At 50.5% G+C, this 25,341-nt stretch overlaps 2 protein-coding genes across 5 annotated transcripts in view; one reads left to right on the forward strand and one right to left on the reverse strand.

The window, feature by feature from the left end:
* ACTN1 (actinin alpha 1) overlaps positions 1–15,994 on the reverse strand; it is a 105,944-nt gene extending 89,950 nt beyond the window's left edge. For 3 of the 4 annotated variants that reach the window (XM_024348758.3, XM_016926257.4, XM_054666048.2), the window contains exon 1: positions 15,266–15,705. In XM_024348758.3, the coding sequence (XP_024204526.1) occupies positions 15,266–15,370 (105 nt within the window). In that variant the 5' untranslated portion in view covers positions 15,371–15,705. Of the gene's footprint in view, positions 1–15,265 lie in introns of all 4 variants that reach the window. The other variant, XM_024348757.3, reaches the window with a different exon arrangement.
* On the forward strand, positions 15,372–23,811 carry LOC107968281 (uncharacterized). Its single transcript, XM_054665861.1, has 5 exons — positions 15,372–15,382; positions 15,902–16,108; positions 16,260–16,519; positions 22,027–22,143; positions 23,693–23,811. Exons 1-5 carry the CDS (start codon positions 15,372–15,374, stop codon positions 23,767–23,769), a joined length of 672 nt encoding a protein of 223 aa, XP_054521836.1. The 3' UTR covers positions 23,770–23,811.
* Positions 23,812–25,341: the final 1,530 nt, after the last annotated feature.

Genomic DNA, 25,341 nt, shown 5'->3' on the forward strand with positions numbered 1-25,341 from the left:
TAGCATGGCAGCACCACAAAGATGAGTTTTTATTCATACTATGATATCATTTCTTCTCCGCTTGTCCTTTCTCACTTGAGAAGTTCCTAGCAGTTCACACTAGCACACTAATCTCAGTGCCAATAAAATAGCCCAGATGATTAAATATTACAGGCAATTCTGTTGCTAATTGCTGAAGCTGAGTAATGGGTATATGGGAAATCACTATACTATTCTCTCTACTCCTGTGGGTGAATTTTCCATAAGTTTTAAAAAAATTCATTCATTTATTCATGCAACTAGCATGCATCATGGATAAAGAGAGAAATCAGAATCATCTCCCCAAGAATTTGTAATTTTATTAAATTCTAAATTGCTTGCTACCTTATGCCACCCCAGGAATTAAATATCTATTGGCATTTGTAACATAAAGGTTATGCTGACCTATCAAAGGATGAACAGCAAATAAGGGGCTCCAGCACTGCCTCTCCTGGACTGTGGGGAGCAAAGAGCCTTTCCAACCCTGCCTATTCCACCTACATTTGAAGGCCGCCGTGCACAGGGGCGTCATCAAAAGGCAGCAAGCAGCTGCAGGAAGCCAACAGCATCCCTCCAACTTAAAGGCAACTTTCCCTCAAAAAACAGGAGTCAAGTACCCTCCATTCTACCTGAGCCACCCCCACCTCCACTGCTCAACACAGCACGGGGACTTCAGTCTCCACGACCAGAGAGGGGCCACTTCCCTGGTGCACAGGAATGTACGGGTCAGGAGAGAAGTGTATGGGGCCCGGGAGGGTGGAGACTCAGCTCCATCTCTCATGAGGGGCCTCCCTTCTCCAGTCAGGGCTGACAGCTGGTGCTCGCTACCAGAAGGAATGAGCTAGCAGAGAGGAAGCAACTAGGACAGTGGTTAGCAGTGTGGACTCTGGCCAGGCAGCCCTGAAATCAAAGCCCAACTGCCCCACTAAAAGCTGTGAGTTGGGAGAAAATATTTAATCTCTCTAAGCCTCAGTTCCTTCTGTAAAGTGGGACTAAAAATGTCACAGTACCTTTTCCTCATAGGGCGGCTATGATGATTCCTTGGTATAATGCACGTAATGGACTTAGCACAGTGCTGGACATGCGGTAATAAGTGCTGGCTGTTAACACCAAGATCACCGCCGCCACCAGGCTGCCTCTCTCCTGCAGGCTCATCTCTCCATTCCCTCCTCAACTGCAAACGCAAGAGCCAGTCCCAGGAACAACAGAGTGTAAGGGCCCGCATGTGGATCACTACCTCCAACTTGGCAGGGCGCAGCTGCCTGCATGTGTGAAATTCATCTGAAATTGACCACCCACACACTAGCCAGAATCCCAGCAGCTTCATCTGCCTTCAGAATACAGAGGCCCGCCCCATGTGCATCTATCTGCAGGTGTTCTGGAGCCCACCTGCAAGGATGACTTCAGAAGATAGCTTACGTGTACCCAGAATAAAGAATCCTTACCAAATCTAGCCCCACAAGGAATGAACTCATGGCAGACTGTCCTTGGACAAATCAGATCACCACTATGGACCTCATCCCTTTATCTGAGGGAGAAGAGGGGTAGGTGACAGTGCAGGTCCCTTCTGGCTTGGGCATTCTATTGATTTCTTCAAACTGCTGCAAAGGAGAGAAGGGCCAGAGCTGGGCTCTGGAAATAAACAAGTGAAAGACAAGGCCACCTATTGACACCAGTCCCTTGGGCAGATTCCAGGCTGAAAGCCTTGCTCCCTGGCTCCAGCCAGTGTTTCAGACCCACTGAGCCCACAGGCAAGCAGCCTCCTCACACCAGGCCTGTGGGTCAGCCAAGTCTACACAAAGGACCAATTATGATCAGTCCACCTTGCAATTCTCCTGAGCCACCTCCAGCATCCCCACCCCCAGACACACCTGGAGCACCCAGACTAGAAGGCAGAGCTAAGTTACCCTTCACCCACACCAAACAAGGGAGAGTGCCTCCCTGATTCTCCCCTCCCCAGGCACCTGGCCTCCCACTCAGGACCACACCCTAAGCAGGTATTTCCAGAGCCAGAGTGAATGCAGAGCCCAGGACACACAGAGCACTGGCTTCTGGGTCTGTCTATAAAGGAAGCGCATTCACCTGGCCCCACTTGCATCCTCCCTAGAGGGTGAGAACAAACTCCTCAAAGCTGAAGACACAGAGGGCTCCTAAAGAAGCTGTGTTCGCAGAATAGTTAACTTCAGGGCCAGGCTACAAAGCCCAGGAGTCAACTGCAAGGTCACCTTTAGAAGTGCCTGACTCGGATGAGTATGGTGGTTCATGCCTGTAATCCCAGCACTTTGGGAAGCCGAGGCAGGAGATCGTTTAAGCCCAGGAGTTTGAGACCAGCCTGGGTAACACAGCAAGACCCTGTCCCTACAAAAAAATAAAATTATCTGGGCATGACGACACACTCCTGTGGGCCCAGCTACTTGGGAGACTGAGGTGGGAGACTCAATTGAGCCCAGGAGGTAGAAGTTGCAGTAAGCTGAGATCATGCCACTGCACTCCAGCCTGGGTGACAGAGCGAGACCCTGTCTCAAAAAATAAAAACATAACTAATTTTGTTTTTAAAAAAAGAAGTGCTTGACTCTGCTGAGTGTCCAAGAGGGCAGAAACACAGAATGTTGGCATCACCCCAGACCCCAGAGATCATCTGCATGTGATAATCCAAGTACAGCCTTTAGAACAGAGCCCCACCACCATCCTACCATCCAATTTCTCGGTTTATAGGTGGTTTCGGGTGTGACTTATCCAGCATCACAAAGTGGCCACAGGCAGCACTAGGACAAGACCTTGGGTCTCCTGAGGCCCCGGTACCTAACACACAACCATTCTTCCTGTTCCTGGGGGACAAGATAGGTTTCTGCCAAACAACTCTCTGGCCTAATAAATCAAAGAAGACAGTCTTTTCACACCTATCCCCACTCCCAAATGCCACTCCCAAAGTCCCAACAGAAAGGGAGCAGGAGGCAGGTGAAAGCTTTGCTGAGGCCCCACAGTTATCTAGATCCACACCCCTTGGGATACTGTGGCTAAAGACAGCGGGCGGCTGACGTCCAACACTCCAGAGAGAACCCTCAGCAGAGGGACTGGAAGGAGAAGGAAAACCAAGACCCAGGTTTTACTTCCTTTAAGGTCCACAAACCCACACAAAAGGACCAGAAATTCCCTGTGATTTTCTGAAGCAGGGCTCAGCCAAATGCAATAACCCCACCCTCCAGAGAGGAAGGGGCAGGATGAAGAGGGACATGTCAGTATGGCCAGCACCTTGGAATCTGATGGGCAGCTAGCCAAAGAAAAAACACAGCTAGGCTGGCTGGTAGGGAGCTGGGAGGTCTGTGCCAGTTCCAACCAGCCTACCATTGGACGCACCAGCTCAGAGAGGGGCGCTGAGCAGCATGGCAGGGGCTGAGGTCATCCTAGGCTATGACCCCATCCCAATGACAAAGCCAGCTTCCCTGGCCCCTGTCCTCCTTCTGATTCCAGGACACACCTCTTAGTCCTGAGGAGCCAACTGGGCCTCTGCCCTGGTCCCAGGAATCAACCTCATCTCTGGGGTGGTCCTTGGTGACTCAGACCACCACCACCCAGGCCCTCAGCATCTGTCAGTTGTCTCCTGCAGGACTACAGCTGCCACACTCCTGTCCAAAGGCCCTCACCACCACTGTTCATCAACACTGGATACTCGGTGAATACCTAGTATGTGCAAGCTTGATTCGTGCTTACCTGCTCTTTGGGGTGCTGGGATGAGCTCATCAGGGAGCTCCTGAGAGTCCGTTACTAGGGGGACCCCAGGAGACTCCACAAATCCACCTTTGATCATCCAAGGAGCCTCAGATCAGTTACAGATCAGTGACATCCCCTGAGAATCTCTAAATGTCTTTAGAGAGGAGTTTCACAACAGTGCCCTAAGAAAGTGTAATGAAGGCAGGCAGGCTGCCACACATCTGTCCTTTCTGACTCTCCTAGCCCAGGTACTAACTGGGCAAGGCAATGGCCGAGTGGCTGAGAGCCAGAAGATAAGAAGGCAAGAGCAGGGAAATCAGACAGGGACAAAGGCCACTCAACTGGGACCCCACTTGTTGTCCTTGAAGCCTAGGAATGGTCCTGGCGGAGTGGGGCTCATCGTGGCTCCCCACATCTGGCCTCTTCCAAAACTCTACATGCAGCCCAAGCCTCATATCCAGAGCAGTCTCTTGTCTTGCAGAGCACAACCAGCTTCCAAAGGGCACAAGAGGCTGCTGAGCCATAAAATATAAACTCATTTAGAAGCATTCCCAAATTCATGCACCTTTTCATCATGACATATTTGCTTTATCAAGAAGTAATAAAAGCACAACTACTACCCTGGGAGGTGAAAAAAATGGCAACGTGGCATAGGTCCCTAGGAACCTGAATCTCAAGCCCAGGAAAAGAGGGCAGCAGGCAAGGGACCAGGGACCCATAGGTACGGACACCAGATGCCACACACACGTGTGGGTGGAAAGAGGGTAAGATACTGAGACTGACATCTCCTGCCCTCCCTCATCAAACATCAGCAAGTCTTTGAACTCTGGCGGGGTGCAGGGCGGCAGGTGTAACATACGAACGCCACCGCAGAGGCAGGAAGCCGGGTTCAGTCCCACCTGCCACCTACAAGGAGCTGTGTGACCTGGGCAAGTGCTTTGGAACTCAGCAGTCTCAGCCACAAAACAGGGATGGCAGAGCTCCCGCAGGTCTACCTTTACAGCTCCAGGGCAAAGGAGACGTGGGAGCAAAAGGAGCAATGAACAGAGTGACGCATTGGGTATGACCCCATCTACACAAAGTTTTAAAACAGGCACAAAGATACAGACAGCTATATAGGCAAGAAATGTATAGGAACAAAAACACCAAACTTGGAACAGTGGTTAACTCCGGTGAGGGAAGGTTACGGGATCAGGGAGAACGCTGGGGTCGCAACTCTACAAGGTACTCTTTCCTGAAAATAAAAATCTGAAGCCAACATGGTCTTTGTGAACTGGCTTCAAGGTCAGAAAATCTAGAAATACTTGCTGTAACCATCTGAACCTTTCAGGTCTTTCCAAATACCCTCAAATGGCCTTTACCTCCCACTAAGCCATCCATATGGGTATTGTGAGGATTACATTAATATCTGTAAAGCACTTAGAAATGTGCCTGGCCCAAAGCACAGTACCAGGGCTGGCTGCTGCTGGGGGCAGGGCAGGGGGACGCAGGGATGCTCAGCTCCATATTCCCAGAATAGTCCCAGGGCCAGTAATGTGGGCCTATGCTGAGCTTGCTTCCGAACCAGTGGCTTCTGGGGAAAAGGCATCAGGTACAGGCCCCCCAGCCAGGCACCTTTGGGTGCCACTGTGGCCTCCTTGCCCGTGCCAAGCAGCCTCAATGAGGGAGTGGCACACAGGCCCACTATATAACTGAGACCCCAATGTGACATTCCTTAAAGAAACTATATACAATGAACCTCTAAATATAAGAAAAGAGAGAAAGAGGAAAAAGAAGAGAAAAAGAAAGCTACAAAGCAAAACTTCATTTGGAGCTAAAGTTGGGAAAATATGCAGATTTCTAATAAGAGGCCTCAGGGCTTCATGCATGCAAAAACACCTCCATGCAGCCCCAGCCACCAGTATCCGAGATGAAGGACAGGAAACCAGGGGTCTGGCCCCATTTCCCTGCCTCCAGGAAAACACAATTCATAAGCCACCTCCTGCATCTCCCAGCTCCCAGGGCCAAGTCTGGAAAAGCACTTTGGGTTCCTGGAAAGAAAGGCCCTTACAAAATATCGGGAACTCGACTGGAAAGCGCCATTATCTATTATCTGGAGGATGTCTGCGGAGTTTAAAAGGGAGCCACTCCTCTGCCAAGGTCAAGGAGGTGGCCAAAAACAACAGAGGGGCTTCTTGGAGCCAGAGAGACACATGCAGCCAAACGCTGACAGACAGGCACCCCTGCTCACAGACCCGACAGACACAAGTGCTAAGACAGAGGACCTCGGTGGAGGCTGCCCTCCTTTTCCTGGACCAAGACCCCATATTGGGGGTGTCGAGACTTGACTCAGAAGAATTAAAAGCTCCACTTCTCTATCCCCAAACTATAGGCTGTGATGCGTTGGACATCTCCACATCAGACATAAGGAGAAAAGATAGAGTCTGATTTTAAGAACCCCTCCCACCCACATGCAAGGCTTGGTGCCTCTTCCAGCCTGGAAAGCCAAGTTCCATTAGGGGACCGGCCTGAAGGAGCCCACCCACCTTGAAGTTGCCTCCCCTCCCGTCATTTCACCTACAGATGATTTGAAAATAGAGCTCAGATGCTGTCTCACTCCCATCAATTATAATCAGCTTTGCAGATGGCTTTTAAAAAATAAATCTTCAGGCCCATAAAAATGCTCCCCTACAAGCCCTGGCCTGGCCTCAAATCACAGGCCTTGTGACCATGCTCTCAACAGCCCCACGATCACCCACCACCAAGAAACAGGAAAAACAAGGTAACAGAGAGGAGGCACCCTTCCCCCAGCCGACTGCTCTTTCGCCTGGAGCTGAACATTTGGGGCCTCTGATTTAGGCCTGGAAGGTTCAAAGCTGGGGGTCAGGAAATGGCACTGCCCCCCACTTAGTGCTGATCTCTGACCTGGCACAAAAACTCCCCAGCCCTGTAACACCAAAAGCCAACCTAAGTCCCCCACTCCCTCATCAACTTTCTAAATCGTCTCAAGGCTTAAACAAGAACCTCAAACGTTACGGGTTTCACGTGCACAGGCTTTTAAAATCAAAATAAACCTGAGCCTCGGCTGCCTGGTTCAAAGCCTGTTTGGTTCCCGTGGTGACCACAAAGGAAGAGACTCTCTAAACAAAGGGAAGGACAGACAGAACAGGTGAAACTGAAGGAACCAAAACAAGAGAGAAGGGGAGGGTGCTGCTAAATCTTAAAGCAGGGGAAGCTAGCTCCCAAAAGCTGGGGTCAGCACCAGAAGAGGCCACCAGGAACGTGGGATTGGGGAGGCCTCCAGGTTCAGGGGATTTGAGTCTATTCCTGACAGTTACTGCTTCAACTGAAAAACACAGAGAAATACAACTTGCATCCTTCACTACCTTTAAAACCAAGAAAAGTACCTTCACTGAGGCCTATGTCCATCCCCTTAAACCTCACAGACCCCCCTGTCAAAGACCTGGATTGAAAACCAACTCTACTTCCAGGCTACGGAAAGCCTGGTAAAGTCGCTTAACCTTTCTGAGCCTTACTTTCCCTGCATGTAAAATGGGGATAAGACCTCACAAGTTTGCTCACCATGATTACTGGAGAGAAAGCCACACATGGAAGCACAAATGTTAAAAATGCGCCACAATGAGTTGTTCTCTTATTTCAATTCCATATAAGCCTTGCTTCCCAATTCAAACATAAACTCCTTAATAGCAAAGAGTGTGTCTGTACTTCTGGTTAAAAGCCGAGTTCTGAGGTCAATCTGCCTAATCTTGGTCAAGTTTCTTAACCTCTCTGGGCTTCCATTTCCCTGTCTGTACCAAGAAAACTAACAGTCCCTTCCCCAAAGAGTTGTTTGACATGTGGAGGTACTCCAAACCATTCAGCATGTAATCAGTGTGAACTATTCGTCTTTGTACTTACTTGGAAAACCAAGACATAGTTAATAAATACTGGTTGGTTGGTTGGTTGGATGGTTGATATAAAACAGGTAACACACCTTTCCAGTCTTCCCTCTCTCATCTTCTGTTCCCTTCCCAGGAGGTGGACAGTGTTTACATTTACCTCCGAGTACCTTAGGCTTGTGAAATGCTTTGAAGCAAAATGAATGGCTCCCTTTAAGAGTCAAGGGTGCCAGCACCTTCATTTCCAGGCCTCTCTCGCTGTGCGGCTGTGAACATGTTGTTCTCTATCTCTAAACTCAGGATCTTCATCTATGAAGTGTCATCATCCCACATATCTTACAAGGCTGTTGTCAACGTTAAATGAAGCCACTGACAAACGCGTCTGACATACACTCCATGTGCAAGAAGGGTTTCCCTAGGTCCCCCAGCCCTGACCTGTGGGTGACAGGCCTAGGGAAGACCCCACTCCCTCTTAATGGAGAACAGATCCCCACCCCAGAAGTAGCCTGCTGTAGCCAAGGACCAAGGAGGCAGTTTCCAGGGGAACAGCCTCCTCTGCAATGTACGCCCGATTTCCATCTTTGGCTGCCTTTTATTCTCCTCCCGCTTCTGTAGTGGGCTAGGTCACCTTTCCCCACGATTGCTAGGCAACCTCCAAGAGTGGTACAGCTGCCTCCTTTGGGGGGCACCCTGGCCCTGCCCTCCCCTTCCCCTGCCTACAACCCTAAGGAAAGCTGCCTCACTTGGACTCCCACCCTGCCAACCCTGGGGAGAGCACACGGAGAGAAGCAATCCCAGGCCAAGAGGGTTTATAGACAGAGGTTAGGGAGAAATTTTCCCCAAGGACTGAGACTTGGAAAATGAAGGCCACCCTCTCCCCAACCCACCCAGTCTTCTGTTTGCCTGTGCATATCTATGATCTATTCCTGGTCAGTTTCCAAGGAAAGAGCCACATCCTTCATCCCGCTTTCTACAAAAGCTCCCGCCCTTATCTTCCTCTTCTAAACTCCTCTCACTCATCATAAACCTGGACCCCAGCTCTAAAAAGTGGGCATGACAGAGAAGGGGACACACAAACAGGGGAAGAGGGACAAGGATGGCAGAAGCCATCAGAAATCCTGTGAATGCTTGTTTACCTCTGGGAGGTGGGATGACAGGCAATTGTCATTTTCTTCTTTATATTAGTTAATAATTTCTTAGGTTTTTAAAAATTGAGATAAAATTCCATGCCATAAAGTCACCATTTAAAAATGTACAATCTAGTGGTTTCACGTATATTTGTGAGGTTGTGAAACCACCACTACTATCCAATTCCAGAACATTTCCATCACCGGGGTTTTGTTTGTATATGTTTGTCTTGGGTTAAATGTTCTACCCACGCAAGCATTTGTTGTATAAGCGGCAGAGCAAAGTTGAGAAGGAGTGCAAATGCTGGAGCCCGACTGCCTGGCTTCAGATCCCAGCTCCACCATTTGCTGGCTGCGTGGGCCTGGAGGAGTTCCGCAGCTGCTCCAAGCCAGCTCTCTCATCTGCAAAATGGGATAACAGGAGGACCCATCTCACAGGGTTAGATGTGCTCATGCATGTAGAGTCCTTAGGACAATTGCTGATAATTACCATGTGCTCAAAAAGGGCGAGCCACTATAATTATTATGAGAAAAGGAATCTTGTTAACTTTATGGCAGAATGGTGCATGCGGAAGTGGCCAGTTGGGGTCATGAACGTTGCCACACACAGCTTTGGGGCCTGCCCATCACTAGACCAGACTCACCATGCCCAGATAACCAGACTTGCCTGCCAGATAACCCCCTGGGACGACATGAAAGGAGGGAAAGCAGGAGAGGCAGAGAAGGGGGAGCCTGAGCAACCCTCTCCATGCGTTTCCCCCCATCTGCTGAGAAGAGAAGGATTCCTGGGAGCTTAGACTTGATGCCCAGCCTGGGGATAGGTGGGAAACTGATAGGGTTTGGCTGTGTCCCCACCCAAACGTCATCTTGAATTGTAGTTCCCATAATCCCCACGTCGTGGGAGGGACCCGGTGGGAGGTAATTGAATCATGGGGGTGGTTACCCACATGCTGTTCTCGTGAGAGTGAGTTCTCACAAGATACAATGGTTTTATATGGGGCTTTTCCCCACCTTCGCTCTGCACTTCTCCATCCTGCAGCCATGTGAAGAAGGACATGTTTGCTTCCCCTTCCGCCATGATTTTAAGTTTCCTGAGGCCTCCATGCTGAACTGTGAGTCAATTAAATTTCTTTGCTTTATAAATTACCCAGTCTTGGGTATGTCTTTATTAGAAGCGTGAGAATGGAGAAATACAGAAACCTTGGTCATGCATGAAGAGGGAGGAAGAAGGGGTTCCAGGGTGGCTCTGAGCCCTGGTTTGCTGTGTCTCCTGTCCCTACTACTCCTAAGGCTCCTTGCCTCAGTCAGAGCCAGGTTTGGCCAAACAGTACTTAGGAGGCCACTGGCACCGGCACTGTGGGAGATGGAGCCAGAACCCCGGGCTAAATTGAATCCTGAGTCCTGTGGGGGCTGACCCATCTGCCAGAACTAAGGAAGCAGGCTCAGTGGGTTTCCTCTGCGCCTGGCCTCTCTGCCATGACCTCTCTGGGGAGGTGCAGACTAGAACTGCCCAAACCATCTCAGCTGGTGGGTTCCAGGACCCCACCAGTGTCCATGGCGAGTAACTCAGCCCAACCCACAGGCCCCTCTAGCAGAGACATGGGCCTACCAACATCTCTCTATGCACTCTAAAGAGGGCATAAAAGCAGGGCCAGTGGGGAAGGTGCCCTTTGGCTCCATACCAAGTCCAGGAAAACCACAGGTGGGTTACACATGGAGGCAGCTCAGGTAGGGTTAACTGGCTAGGATGATCCCAACAATATCTGTAGAGAGGTGTGGACTTGAGAATCTGGTCTGTGACCTGTCCAGATGGCCTGGCCGTCTCTCGCAGAAAGGTGAGAGGTCAGCTCTGGGAGGGGCAAAACAAATGTAAAAGAACAATGAAGCTAGGCATAGTGGCTCATGCCTGTAATCCCAGCACTTTGGGAGGCTGGGGCAGGAGGATCACTTGAGGCCAAGAGCCTGGGCAACATAGCAAAACCCCCATCTCTATAAAACATAAATTTAAAATTTTTAAACTATAATAGAAGAATGATAAGGGAGAATGGAAGGGGGTGCTCCCCAGCATGGATAGTCACTGTTGCTCTGCTCTGCCGTTTCAGGCATCTCCCCTCTCCCCACCTCTGTCCTACAACATCACACACACACACACACACACACGTGGCTGAAATGCCAGGGAAAGGTAAGGCTCCCAGCAGAACCGCCTTCCTTTGAGATGCACCTCCAATTCCACCAGCTCCTGCCAATGGCCATTATTGGCAGAGCCTGTTGCAACTCTGCATTTTTCTGGTTCCCTCTCTACCTAAACCTTCATTTCCACACTCTACACAGCAAGCAGAGCATCTGATACCTAACAGGGGTTTAATGAACATCTACTGATTGCCTTCATGAGAAGGAACTGTCTACATTCTCACCCTGTTAAGGGCTGGGCTCTTTCCTAGAGACCCGACACAGCACATCTGTGACTAGGCCACATCTCAGGCTCCAGCTGCCCCACCCTGGCTCCAGGCCCCCAGGTCTTGTGTGACAAGTCTTTGAGCCAGACTGATGGTTTATGGCCCCCAGCCAGGTGCCCAGCCCCATGCCTTCCTCGAGAAGATGAAAAGGGGTGTCCAAGTCCGACACAGCCTGCAGATTTTCCTCTCTCTGTAGTCCTCCACCTTGACTGGTGGCCTTGGCTATAGCTCCTGCAATGGCCTTGCTGTCCAGAAGGAAGTGCAAACAATGTGTCCCCTCTTCCTGTGACCTAGCCTCACCTGTCTGCAGAATCGGGATGTGGGCCTTATTCACAACCACCTCTATGCACTTGCCAACGCTGCCTCTCTGTTTCAACATCCATTCGCTCAACAAGTATTGATTAAGTTCCTACACGTAAAAGACCACAGGCTGGCACCTGTGGAAACACACATTAAACCAGAATCTCTAGGACTTCAGAAGGAAGAGAGAAAATAAAATTTAACAGCAGAAGCTGCCATTTTACGTATCTGCTCGCATCAAGCCAGCAAGGTGGGTATTAGCTCTTTTTTATAAGTAGGGAATTGGAGACTCAGAGAGGAACTTGCCCAAGGTCACAAGCCTGAAAATAATAGAGCCAGGATCCTACACCAAGCTGATGCTCTCTCCAGCTTGACCTGCCTCCAGCTTGACTGGGTACACACATACACCTAAGAATGTGAGCGAAATTACATAAGGGAGAAAACTGGGGGCTGCAGTCACCCTGAAAATAACAGCAGCTCCTAGGAAAAGTGACTTCAGAGCCCAGCCTCAAAGATCAGGAAGATTATGAAACCTGGAAAAGTAGAGGAAATGCCTCTAATCCACGTGCTCTGTCTGGAAGATAACTGCATTTTGTGTCTGGAGGCACGGCGACCAGCCCATGAACTCCGTACCGAAGCATTCTTTGAAAGAGGGACAAGCCTCGGCCAAGCCAGTGCAGCTTCTTGAGTCATGCCTCCTGCCTGCACAGACTTCTCCCTGCCTCCACATCAGGCCATACTTTCACCAAGGAAGCATTTCTCAATGCGTCATTTAACCTGATTCCCCGGAAGAGTCCTGAGGGCTCCACGGGCAGAAATGTGTCCCATTTACAGAGGAGGAAACCTAATGGAAATGCCACAAGAACGGGAACTTGGTCTGTCTTGCTCAGTGCCCCATCCCTAATACCTGGAACTGTGTCTGGCCCAGAATGAGTGCTCACAAAGTATTTGCTGAATGATCTAATAAAAGCTCGATGAAATGGAAAGACTTGCCCAAAGTCTCACAAATAGCTATGGCTGCACCAAAGCTAAAAAGAGGGTCTTCTGCCTTCTACCGGGTGACCTTTGTATCCCTCTACACTGTGTCCTCCTCTTCCCCTCCTCACACTCACTCCCCTGCCTCCCTCTGGAACCATCAGCCTCTGTCCACTTGTGGACTCTGGTCCCACACAAACCCCACCTCCCAGTCAGTAGAAAGAGTGTCAAAAGCAACACGTTTACCTTAAGTCTTATCCCTCACCTGTAATACCACCTCCTTAATATCACCCTACTGAGAACTAGGCAGGCCAGAAATTCTGCAGACTGAGGCCCACAAAAGATAATCTAGAGAATTAACAGGAAACAAACAAACAAAAAATATGGATCTGAATCTTCAGAGTCAGGCCCAGAGCTCCTTCTGCCATGGCCCCTCCATCAACCCCGCCCAAAGCACGTGTCGGCTCTCCTGGTTCCGAGATGCTCTGGCTCTGGCTGCCAGGCCCAGCTTTCCTGCCTCCCTTGCCAAGGAGGGACAAGTGAGGGGAAGCTGCCAGTCCCAAACATGGCTGCATCCCAGCCCCACCAAACACAGTCTGGACTTGGAGCTGGTTACTTCCCCTCTCTGGCCCTGGTTTCCTCGTCCCTGTTCGTGCCTGGCACATATCAGCAAATGCCAGTTCTTGGCACTGTTGAGTTTGCCTCCAGGATAACCCAGTTTCCCAGACCACCTCTTCCTACCTGGCTGCCCAAAGGCCTGGGGCACACCCACTGCCACCCAGGTCAGAGCCCTGGGAATCTATATTCTTCTCCCCACTGCGTTTAATATATTCATTCATTCAGAAATATTAAATACGATGTTCAGGACGGTGCTCAGTGTCTGTCCCCTAGGAACTTGGTCTCACAGTCCTTTCAGGGGCCTAGTTTCTAGGCAGCTCTGTTACTCCTGCCCCTCCCAGGCACAAAGCAGGTGCTCCCTAAGCAGGGATTTCTCCTTCGATTCTAACCCCCAGGGAAGACCCCAATCCACCACCCTAATCTCACTTCTAATTTAAAATCCATTCTCAAGAAGGCTTCACCCTGAAATTATTAAAGAGCCTTCTGCCTGGTGCCCCATAGGGATCTCCAAATTACTCACTCACTTTTCAGTTCCACCCACAGCACCCATGGTCCCAGGAAATAAGCCAAGTGAGTGGGGGACTGTCTGCAGCCCCCAGTCCTCAGCTCTTACTAGGAAGATGACAGGAAGAGGGGGAGTTTAAGCAACTGGCACATTACAAAGAAGTCAGTTCGAAGTCAGGGGACCTTCCCATGTCCGATGTAGATGACCGATGTCGCTGTATAGCGCCCAGCCCTGCATAGGCCTTGGGCACCGCGGCCCAGGTCATCCTGCTTTGAGGAAGCCCATTGTGTGTGTTTTAGATTACCTCTGCCTGTCTGATGAAGTGAGTAAAAGGGCTCCGTTTCAGGGCCTAGGATTCCTGAGTGAGCTAATACAGGATGCCTTTGGCTGAAAAAAAAAAACTTCAGTCGGCTCTATAAACTACCCCCCTTTTAAGTTTAAAAAAGGGAATGAATGTTACCATTTTTGGACATGAGCGTTCTCCCTCAAGCCCAGCCCTAACCGCACTATCCAAAGGGACGCGCCATCCTGTCCCCCCCCACCCAAAACCCCATTCCCAGATCAGCCTGGGGGTGGGGAGGGTATGAAACGGGGAGGGACCGGATGGAAGCGGGCAGCCGGGAGGAGGGGGAGGGAAAGGGGTATTCAGGGTACGTGGCCGCCTGGGGGCACGGGCTCACCGCGCAGGCAGGAAGCAGCGGTAGGGTTGAGGCGCCCTCCCCCCACCACCACGAGTGGTTTCTGACCTCTTCCTGCCACTGGCCACTGTGCCCGGGTCCCATCGCCAGCTCCGAGCCCAGCTCCCGTGGCGGGGCGCGCACCCGGCACACCGCGCCTGCCTGGGATGCAGCTCCGTGGCTAAGTAGGGATCCCCAGTGACTGGCACCAAATATCCCCTAAGACTGACCCTCGTTCTGGAGCCCCTCAACTCGAACCGAGCTGCCCACCTTTCCCGGGGGTCGGAGGGGCAGGACGTAGACGCAAGCCCATGTGGGGCTTACAGCTTCCAACACACTGAGTTAAGCAATAAAACGGTCTGCTGTCCTGACCCCGCCCCCACAGGGCCCGCGGGGGAGCCCGCGTACGCCCCCCAGTTTTCTCGTCCCCAGCCGCACTCCAGCTGGTCCTCCTCTAGGCAGATCCGGAGGCGGCCGCCGATCTCTCCGGCGCTCTCCCCTCCGCCTAAGGGGCAGCAGGGTCCCGGGAGGCCCGCCGCTCAGGTTGAACCCAGGGCGGCCCAGGAAGCGGTGCTGCCACCGCACGCCATATGGAGAGGTGGCCGGGGGCGGAAGAAAAGGGAAAATCGATCCGGAGCAAGCAGCCCCGAGCCGGGGTCTCAGCCCCAGCCTGAAGACCACCGCCCCCGAGCACAGCCCACGCGGGGATGGTTGCAACAGCCGCAGGGTGGCCTGGACCACGGACCCCCAAGGAGACCTGCCCGCCAGCGGCGCCACCTCCCCGCGCTCCGGCCCGGCGTTCCCGGGCTCCGGGGCAGGGGCGCTCCCCCTTCCGCCAGGCGCCTGTAACCCAACACCCCACCTCGCAACGGCCGCACCGCCCCCGCCCCCTCCCGTGCGCGCCCGGAACCGGTTCAGAGCCCGGAGCCGCGAGCCCGGCGGGCAGAGCGGGTCGGGGGCTGGGGGCTGGGGGCTGCGGCGGGCAGGGGCGGCTGCTAACCTTTCTCTGCTGCTTCTCCCAGGCCGGGTCCAGGAGCAGGTCCCGGTCCCAGTCCTCTTCTGGCTGCATGTAATCGTTGGTTTGCTGAGAATCATAATGGTCCATGATGGTGCGCGCGTGCTAGGGTCTGGATTTCTTCCTCCACCTTCTCTCTGAGCAACGGCTGCTGCCCTGGCGTGGGGAGGGAGTAGGGCTGGGCTGGGCTGGGCTGGGCTGGGCTGGCGGGGCCGGGCTCGCTCCCCTGCGCCCGGTTCCGCCGCGGCGCTGCTGGCGAAGGCTGCTACTGGCGGCGACAGCGGCGGCTGGGCTCGCGGACTGCCTGCCTCTGGGCGGGCGCTTGGACCTAATCTCCACGCACACTGAGCTAGGCGGACACACTAGCGCTGCGGGAGCCGAGGCGGGCGGGGGCGGGGGGAAGGGGCAGAGCCCTCCCGAGGCTCTCCATTGGCCAGGCCGAGTTGCCCAAACTTCCCCCCATCGCCTCTCATTGGGAATTTCTGGCATCCGTCAGCCGGGCTGCGGCGCATATAGGTGGACTGGGCGGCCCCCTCCCGGCGCGCACACCCCCGCCCACTCCCGCGGTGCCCGTTCCCCCGCGGCTCATGTGACGCCAGCTTAAGCTGAACTGGACCGAAGCTGGGAGACGCCTCCCCGAGCTCGGGGACTGAGTGGCAGCGCGCTTGGGAGCCCCAGGAGCCGCCGGGATTGGACCCGTTCCCCGCCACCGTTATTGCGCTCCCACGCGCGCTCCAAACCCCGGGGTGGGAGGGGGCTGGAGAAAGGACGCGAGGAAACCCGAAGAACATTCATTTTCTCTTTCCCAGGGAACCTGGGTCTGGGCAGGTCGGCACCCTAGGAAAGGGGGCGGAGTGGGGCAATGGAAAGGAATTTCTTGGGAATTTCACGACTCCACCGCCGCCCCCCCCCCCGGCCCCGCCCCACCTCACCCCACCCCACCCTACAAGGCGCGACCCGGCTGATCCCTGCCCTGCAGGAACCCGGTTTCTCGCCAGCCAACTGCTCTCAGAGGCTACCGAGCGTTCCCGCCTCGCCGCAGGAACTCTTCCAGCTCGCCCTCGGGCTCTGGGGACCGCTCCACAGCGGGGCCTCCCGGAATTCCCTGCCGGTCTCCGCGGGCACACTTGGCTGGCTGCTGCGACCAAAACTACCTTCGCGTGGCAGGGTCCTCCTTCCTCCTCACAGACACCCCGACATCACCCTCAAAACTGGAAGGGACAGCCCCGAGTGATCTAGGTAAATCTACTCCGTACCCCCCTCCCACATACACACGCCTGACAGATGGGGAAACTGAGGCTCAAAGAGCCGAGCGCGGAAAGAGCTTCTGGACTTCACAGGCCAATCCGGTAACCTTATGCCTGACAAACAAAACCTTATTGTCATTGGAGGAGGATGGAGGGCGGGAGTGACTAAATAGCTCTAACTTCTGCTTGCCACCTGCCAGGACTCCTTTCCCTGGGCTTAGTAAGAGGAGAGTCTAAACGCGCTAATGCCCGGGAAGGAGCAGGCCTCGCGTTCTGGCAGGCTCCTCTATGGGATCCCGGTTCCGAAGAACAGTAGCAAATAAACCTCTCCTAGGTTATGCACTGTATTGTGAACAACAGATGTGCCAGTCTTCCACCCCAGCACCCAGCACATAGTAGAGCTTAATTTATGGATTTGAGGCTGGCCACGGTGGTGGTGGCTCACACCTGTAATCCCAGCACTTTGAGAGGCTGAGGCGGGCGGATCGCTTGAGCCCAGGAGTTGGAGACCAGCCTGGCCAACGTGGCAAAACCCCGTCCTTACTAAAAATACAAAAATTAGCTGGGCATGGTGGTACACGCCTGTAGTCCCAGCTACTTGGGAAGCTGAGGCGGGAGACTCGCTTGAGCCTGGGAGGTCGAGGTTGCAGTGAGGTGCATTTTCACCATTGCACTCCAGCCTGGGTGACAAAACAAGACTGTCTCAAAATATATACATACATATATGCATTTGGCCCTTTATATCCACAGGCTTCAGAACCTGCAGATACCCAGGCTGACTGTGAGGGACTTGAGCATCCTCAGATTTTGGTATCCATGGGGATGCTGAAACCAATACCCTGCCAATACTAAGGGAGGACTGTATTTGTAGGATGAATGGCTGCATCAACTGCAAAAATTAAAATTAAAATTTAAATTTAAAATGCAAATATGTCAATTCAGAAGTGAGTGAAGGAGTTAGAAGAAGAAGTTCACTGACAGTAAGGGCCCTGAATTATGGGCTGGATTTTGTCCTCTACCTTCTCTCCAGGCGATGGTGGATACCTGAAAGCCACCCATGGAAAAGGTGAAGAAAGTGCCCCTTGATTCTCAGAAGAGCCACTGCTGCTGTTGTGAGCAGATATCGGGTGGTGTCTCTGGCTGCATCATTCGTCAACCACACATATTCATATGAGTGTTACCCTCCAGCACTGTGCCTTCCAAAAGCCCCTGGCTGAGGAAGCACTGCTTCTGAGCCACAGAGACAGCTGATTTATGGACTATTTTATCACTGCTTCTAAACTGTGGCTCTAAACCTAACACAGAGGGTAATGGTAGTGCTGTATCCATTCATTCACTCAATAAATATTTGCTGAGCACCATCTGCGTATCAGGGAATGTACTAGATGTATACAGAGACGAAAAAGCCATAGTCCCTGTCGCACACAGCCCAGCAGACAGACACAGAAACAAAAATATGATGTCATGAGTTAGACGCAAGGAGAGAGATCTGACAAGGGTACTGTTGGAACAGATGAGGGGCACTGAACCCCATGGGAAAGGAGGCTCCAGGCTTAACTTTTTGGAGGAGGTGAAACTTAAGTGAACGTTAAAGAATGAGAGTCAGCCAGATAAAGAGTGTGGGAAGTTACTCCAGAAGGAAGGACCAGCACAAGCTAATGCACAAGGACAGGAAACTGCATGGTATACAAAGGAATGTCTAGCATCTCAACGTGGCTGGACTAGAAATCCAAGGCTGGGAGGGGCAAGAGACGGGGCTAGAGAGGTGCAAAGCAGCCAGACCATGAAGGCCTCATGTGCCAGGTGGAGTGTGGATCTAAAGGGAGCAAGGCTGGCTGGAAGCTTTGACACCAGTTGCAAAGCTGTTGCAATAATCCAGGTTGAAATGGAAAAGTGTGGATAGACCAGAAATACTTAGGGGATAAAACTGAAAGACCTAGGAGTCTGGAGAAAAGATAAGTGTTTTTGTTGAGAGATCCCATGCACTTTACCTATATTAAGTTCCTCCTATGAGGTGTTTCTCTGTCTTACAGAGAAAACAAACTGAGGCTCAGAGAGGTAGTAACTAGTCCAAAATGGCACCAGTACATGTGACTCCCAGACCTGTGCCTTTAACCCCAGTGGTTCTCAACTCTAGGATATTTTAACAGCTCCCCCTCACAAGGGATATTTGTTGATGTCTGGAGTCATTTTGGGTCATCACAGCTGGTGGGTTCCTACTGGCATCCAGTGGATGCAGGTTGGGAATGCTGCTAAACATTCTACAATGGATAGGACAGCATCCCCACAACAAAGAATTATCCAGGCCAGGCATGATGGCTCATGCCTGTAATCCCAACACTTTGGGAAGCTGAGGCAGGTGGATCGCTTGAGGTCAGGGGTTCGAGACCAGCCTGGGCAATGTGGCGAAAACCCGTCTTTACGAAAAATACAAAAATTAGCTGGCCATGGTGGTGTGAATCTGTATTCTCAGCTACTTGGGAGGCTGAGGCAGGAGGATTGCTTGAGCCTAGGAGGTCAGGGCTGCAGTGAGCCATGATTGCACCATTGCATTCCAGCCTGGGTGACAGAGCAACACTCTGTCCAGAAAAAAAGAAAGAAAGAATTAACCAGCCAAATATGAAAGAAAGAAAGAATTAACCAGCCCAAAATATCAAGAGTGCTGAGGTTGAGCAATCCTGCTTTAATCATGAGTTTATAGTTTAGATGATCTGGGGAATGGTGGCACTATGACCAATTAAGATAGAACAGAAAAGGAAAATATTTAGGAACAGAATCATGGATTGAGTTTGAACCAGTGAATTTGGAGTGCTCTTAGAATGTCCAGATTCCATAGTCCAGCAAGCAGTTTGACTGCATAGCCCTGACCTCAGGCAAAACAGAGTTGAGAGTCATCTGCATATGGATGATATTAACACCAGGAGACCACCCATGAAGAATGCCCAGGTGGACATGAGAAGAGGGCAGAACCCTGGAGAACAACACTTAGAAAGGGACAGCAAAGAACAAGAACCCCTGAAGGAGACAAAGAAAATGGTCATCCAGGAACGAGGAGGGCCTGGAGTATATGACGTTGAGGAGGTCAAAGGAGTAAGGTTTCAAAGTAAGAGGAATTGGCAATATCAGATATATTCAAAAAGTCTGGAAAATAAGGCCTAAACAGTGTTCTTGGATATGACAGTTGAAAATTCACTGGTGACCTTGGCCAATGGAATTTTGGCAGAGTGGCAAAAGCTGTAAGTTTAAAGAGACATTAGGAGTGAATAAATGGAGACTGAATATAGAGGGGAAAAAGAAGTAGCTAAAGGGGCAATAGCTAGACGCAAGTACTGAGATCAAAGGAAGATTTCTTTTAAAACTGGAAAATGTGAGCTGTTTGAAAAGAAGAATTCAGTTAAGAGGAAAAAGTTGAAAATGTAAGCAAAAGAAAGTTAAGGGAGCCAGGTGGAGTGGCTCATGCCTGTAATCCCAGAACTTTGGATGGCCAAGGCAGGTGGATCGCTTGAACTCAGGAGTTCGAAACCAGCCTGGGTGACATGGTAAAAACCTATCTCTACCAAAAATACTAAAAATTAGCCGGGCGTGGTAGAGTGCACCTGTGGTCCCAGCTACTTGGAAGACTGAGGTGGGAAGATTGCTAGAGCCTGGGAAGTCTAGGCTGCAATGAGCCATGATTGGGCCACTGCACTCCAGCCTGGGTGACAGAGCCAGACACTGTCTAGAAAAAAAAAAGGAAAGTTGAGGGATAGCACAAAGTTCTTGAGGAGATAGGACCATATGGGTTCAAGGACACAGGCTAAGGGATGGGCCATTGAACAAGAAGAAAGACCCTCATCTGGCTGGGTGAGGTGGCTCACGCCTGTAATCCCAGCACTTTGGATGGCCAAGGCAAGCGGATCACTTGAGCCCAGGAGTTCAAAACCAGCCTGGCCAACATGGTGAAACCCCATCTCTACTAAAAATACAAAAATTAGCCAGATATGGTGGTTTACACCTGTTGTCTCAGCTACTTGGGAGGTTGAGGTGGCAGATCGCTTGAGCCCAGGAGGCAGAGGTTGCAGTGAGCTGAGATCGTACCACTGCACCCCAGCCTGGGTGACAGAGCGAGACTCGGTCTCAAAAAAAAAAGAAAAGAAAAAAAGAAAAAAAAAAGAAAGAAAAGAAAGACCCTCATCTGAGCCTGAGGAAAGAAAAGGGGGAGTTATGATGCGTGAGGATGCCCATAGTGTGTGGGAAGACGGTAAGGAAGTAAGTTGAAACAATAACTGATGAACTTATCTTCTCAATAAGGGAGGTCCTGAGATGGACCAAGGTAACAGACTGACCCATCTTCTCACTCATGGCCACCACCCTGTGAAATGATACTGGGGACTTTAGTCTCAGTATAAGACAACCTTTACTAAATACAAAAAATTAGCCAAGCGTGGTGGCGCATGCCTGTAATCCCAGCTACTCGGGAGGCTGAAGCAGGAAAATCACTTGAACCCAGGAGGTGGAGGTTGTGGTGAGCTGAGATCACACCATTGCACTCCAGCCTGGGCAACAAGAGTGAAACTCCATCTCAAAAAAAAAAAAAAAAAAAAAAAAAAAAGAACTGGATTGACACATGAGGTGACATAAAGAAGGGAGAGTGCCAGCCCCATGCCTGGCATGCAGCAGGCCACCTCAATGCTCATGAATTTCTTTTCCACCCTGCTATGGGTGACTGACCATGTGAGGCCCTGTGGGGAGACATAGACACGTAGGATCTGCAAGATTCTGGAAACTAAAAGCACTATGGACCTCCCACCTAGATATCTGGCCATTGCCTTCCTTGTATCCTGAGTTCTTCTCTAACCTTACAGCCTAATGGTGATAGGCTCCTATGAGCTCTTCCTAAGAGCCCAGGGCATGGTAGTCATTAGAGTGTTTGTAGAATGCTAGAAGGAGGTAGGAAATAAATCACTATAGTTTTTTGGGTTTTGGGCTTGGGAAATCAGAAACCTCAGTTTTGTCCCCAGTCCCAGTAGCAATATAGTTAATAGACTCCTCTTCCCCAAACGCCCATAGCATACCATTTGTAACTAAGAGAGTATACTTTGCTTTATTTTAGTCCTTTGTCCATTTTTTCTCTCACACTCCCTTTATGAAGCCTCAACTCTGTTCTTTCCCCCACTCAGTGTAACACAGGGCCTAGGACACAATAGGTGTTCCAGTTCAATATTCATGAAATGAAAAATGGCATTAGCCAAATTCCATCTCACTGCCTGTTTCTCCATCAATCCATGGGAGGCTTGGGGAGGCCAGTCCTTTGCCATAGTCCACACAAGCATTTCCCAAATTCTTGGGCCTCCTGAGAAGCTCATGAAGCCCATGGTGGTGAAATTGAGTTGGCTGTCCCTACTCCGATGCCCCAGCCAGCAGCACTCAGCCATCACCCACCAGGATGAATTCCTCCACACCAGCTTCTGCTTCACTGGAACAGTTTGCCCTAGGGCCAATTCCTCTCCCTCCCACCAGAGACCAGTGAGGCAGGGCAGGAGACACTCAGCAGTTTCCCTCGTGCGGGATCTCTAATAAGAGGCTGGCAGAAAAGTTCCTGTGCTTCCCATGCTCTGCCCAGCTCTAGGGTCTCGGGTGAGAGAATATCTGGCCTATCTGGTTCACTCTTTTTTTTTTTTTTTTTTTTTTGATAGAGTTTCACTCTTGTTGCCCATGCTGGAGTGCAATGGCATGATCTCAGCTCACTGCAACCTCCGCCTCAAGCAATTCTCCTGTCTCAGCCTCCCAAATAGCTGGGATTACAGGCATGTGCCACCACACCAGCTAATTTCTTTCTTTTTTTTTTTTTTTTTAAGTAGAGATGGGTTTTCACCATATTGGTCAGGCTGGTCTCGAACTCCTGACTTCAGGTGATACACCCTCCTTGGCCTCCCAAAGTGCTGGGATTACAAGCACGCACCACCGCGCCAGGCCAGATACACTCTTTTCCCTAGTGATCAGGCATATTTATCTCCCCCAGATACCTAGGGTAAACCAACCTGGACCATCAGAAATCTCTACCTTAGATGGCTACCTTGAGGTCAGCTCTGGGAGCAGAGCTAGTCAGGCTTGAGAGCTGCCCAGCCTGGGCCCTCCAAGGAGGGCTGGGAGCTCTTCCCCAGCTGTCTCTTGTTCCCAGCAAAAATCAGAGCAACACACCCAAATCACAGCTGAGAATGTGAAGACCTAGATAAACGGAAAGATGATTTATTATGTTCACAGATTGGAAGAATCAGTAACCCCCAATTTGATGCCTAACCCTCCACCTCCCCCACAACACAGCATTGGCCTTACCAATTACAGCAGCCACTAGCTGAAAAGCCACTCTGTCCAGATCATTTCCATGGAAATGATGGGATAGCTTTCAGGGGTAGATATCCTTATGTGAGAAGCAGGACAAGGCAAGGAGACCTGAGCTCGCTGGGCTTCAGTTTACTTATCTGCAAAATGGCAGGGCTGGATTCACCAGACAGTCTTTAAGTTCCTGGTAATAAACTTCTGAGCACTGTTCTAAGAATGTCTTTCTGCAACTCCTCCTTTTTATCTCCAGTGAGAGGATGATTTGAATCTTCTGAAACAATGTTTCTCTATCTTGAATACTAAGCAAGTTCCTTTTGAAAGGATACAAATCCTCACAAAGTTACTTAATTTTTATTTTAATGTTCCTTAAATGTGTATGAACATAAAACTAGGCACAACACTTCTTAAGGTTTGGGGTTTACAATCAACTATAAAATGAAAACAAGCTTACAAATTCTATTTAAAAGAAACTATAAAACCAGTAAGATTCAAATTAGCCACACTAATTTAAATGTAACTGTTGCTATTTGCTGAAACAAAATTGCTACTCCCAGCATGATTTAATTCTGACTGTGATCAAGCAGGTGGTTCTTTCTGCGTTGGGGATGCCTGTATCACCACGTGCCAGGCAATGACTCAATTCTCCTACCACTTTCTCTATTTGAACTACTGCATCAGGGCATCATTTAACCTTCACTTGATTGGAACACACTGTAATGAATCAAGTTCCCTCTGCTGTTTTCTCATTAGCACCGAACAATTAAAGTTAAAAAAAAATTTTTTTTTGATCTTTGTACCAACAGGATCCTTTGCTCAAATTTCAATGTCCTTATCTATAACACAGAGAGAATCACCTCCATCCCACCTACCTCACAGGATGGCTGTGCACATTCATTCATTCAGTCAACTATTTTTTATTGAGTATCTACTATGTGCCAGACACTGTTTTGCCACAGATGATGTAGCAGTGACCAGAATGGACACAAGTCCCTACCTCATGGAACTTACATTTCAACTGGGAGAGCCTGGTAAGAAAATAAAGAAGTAAAATAATATGATAGTGTTAAGCTCTAAGGAAAGAATGTATATATAAAGCAGAGAAGGGGAATTGAGAATTTGGGGAGAGGTAGAGGGAGGTTACATATTTTAAATGGGGTGTTCAGGGAAGGTTTGTTGAGTAGGTAACATTGAAGACCTAAAGGGGTGAGAAAACATGAGCATTCCAGGAACAGCCAAGAGGTCACAGTAGCTAGCAAGAAATAATGCACATGAGACACACACTGAAAAGTACAATGCAAATGTGGGTCTAATAGATAACTGCTGTTTTGCTGCCCAGCAGCCATTTCCCCCTCCTGGCAACCATACCTTGATATTCCTCTGGGAGGGCACTTCCCCTGCTCCAATCCCTGGGCTTCAGGGAGAGTTGACCCCACCCCTAGTCAACAGGGCTGGGCAAATGACAGGCCTAGCCAATCAGAGCACACGATTGGCTTAGGGCATGGGACCCAGTCACAATGAAGGACACACAATGAAACTTTTTTTTTTCCTTTGAGGCAGGGTCTCTGTCTTGTCTTTGAGGGTCTGTCACCCAAGCTGGAGTGCAGTGGTGCTATTACGGCTCACTGCAGCCTTGACTCCCTGGGCTCAAACAATCCTACCACCTCAGCCTCCCGAGTAGCTGGGATTACAGGCATGCACCACCATGCCCAGCTTATTTATTTATTTATTTGTTTATTTAGAGACAGAGTCTCACTCCGACACCCAGGTTAGAGTGCAGTTGTGCCATCTCAGCTCACTGCAACCTCCACCTCCTGAATTCAAGCGATTCTCCTGCCTCAGCCTCTGAGTAGCTGGGATTACAGACATGTACCAACATGCCCAGCTAATTTTTTGTGTGTTTTTAGTAGAGACAGGGTTTCACCATGTTGGCCAGACTGGTCTCAAACTCTTTATTGTTATTAATTTTTTTTTTTTTTTGAGACTTTTCTCCTCCAAGATCCTCCCTCTCTTCATGTAAGGTGAAGGGGTGGAATTGCTACAGTCCTGCCAAGCAATGCTCAGTGAGATCTGAGATGACTCTAGACAGGAAAGGGCAGTCCAAACTCCTGTGGGGCCTAGTAACTGTTCAGGAGCCCAGAGCCCAGGGCCCCACTCCACCTGGCATGCTGCATGCTTGGTGACCAAGGCAGGCCTCTGCCCTGAACTGAGTGATTGCCTACTCTCTGTGGCTGGTCCAGCCTCTCAGGGTAGAGAGTCCTGCACTCAAAAAGATGCTGAGATGAGCTTTTACACCATGGGACTTACCCTGCACATATTCAAGTTAAATTTCAGCTGCCATCCTTGCCTGAGTCCCAGAGGAGATCAGTTTCATCTGGAGTTTCTCATAGGCCCCCCCCAACACCTTGGCCTTGGCCAGCTGAAAAGTGTTTAGATCAACAGCAAGCCTCATCAACTCTTTTCCACCCCCAACCCTTACTAAGTGCATCAGACAAC

Source organism: Pan troglodytes, chromosome 15, assembly GCF_028858775.2.
Source record: "Pan troglodytes isolate AG18354 chromosome 15, NHGRI_mPanTro3-v2.0_pri, whole genome shotgun sequence".
NCBI classification, from domain to species: Eukaryota; Metazoa; Chordata; class Mammalia; order Primates; family Hominidae; genus Pan; species Pan troglodytes.

Bases quoted from the DNA above. Each gene is read 5' to 3' on its own strand.
- LOC107968281 (XM_054665861.1), top strand. The intron at 16,520-22,026 runs GTAAATCTACTC...CCCTCCCACCAG, and splicing joins GACAGCCCCGAGTGATCTAG to AGACCAGTGAGGCAGGGCAG. The intron at 22,144-23,692 runs GTGAGAGAATAT...TCTATAACACAG, and splicing joins GCCCAGCTCTAGGGTCTCGG to AGAGAATCACCTCCATCCCA.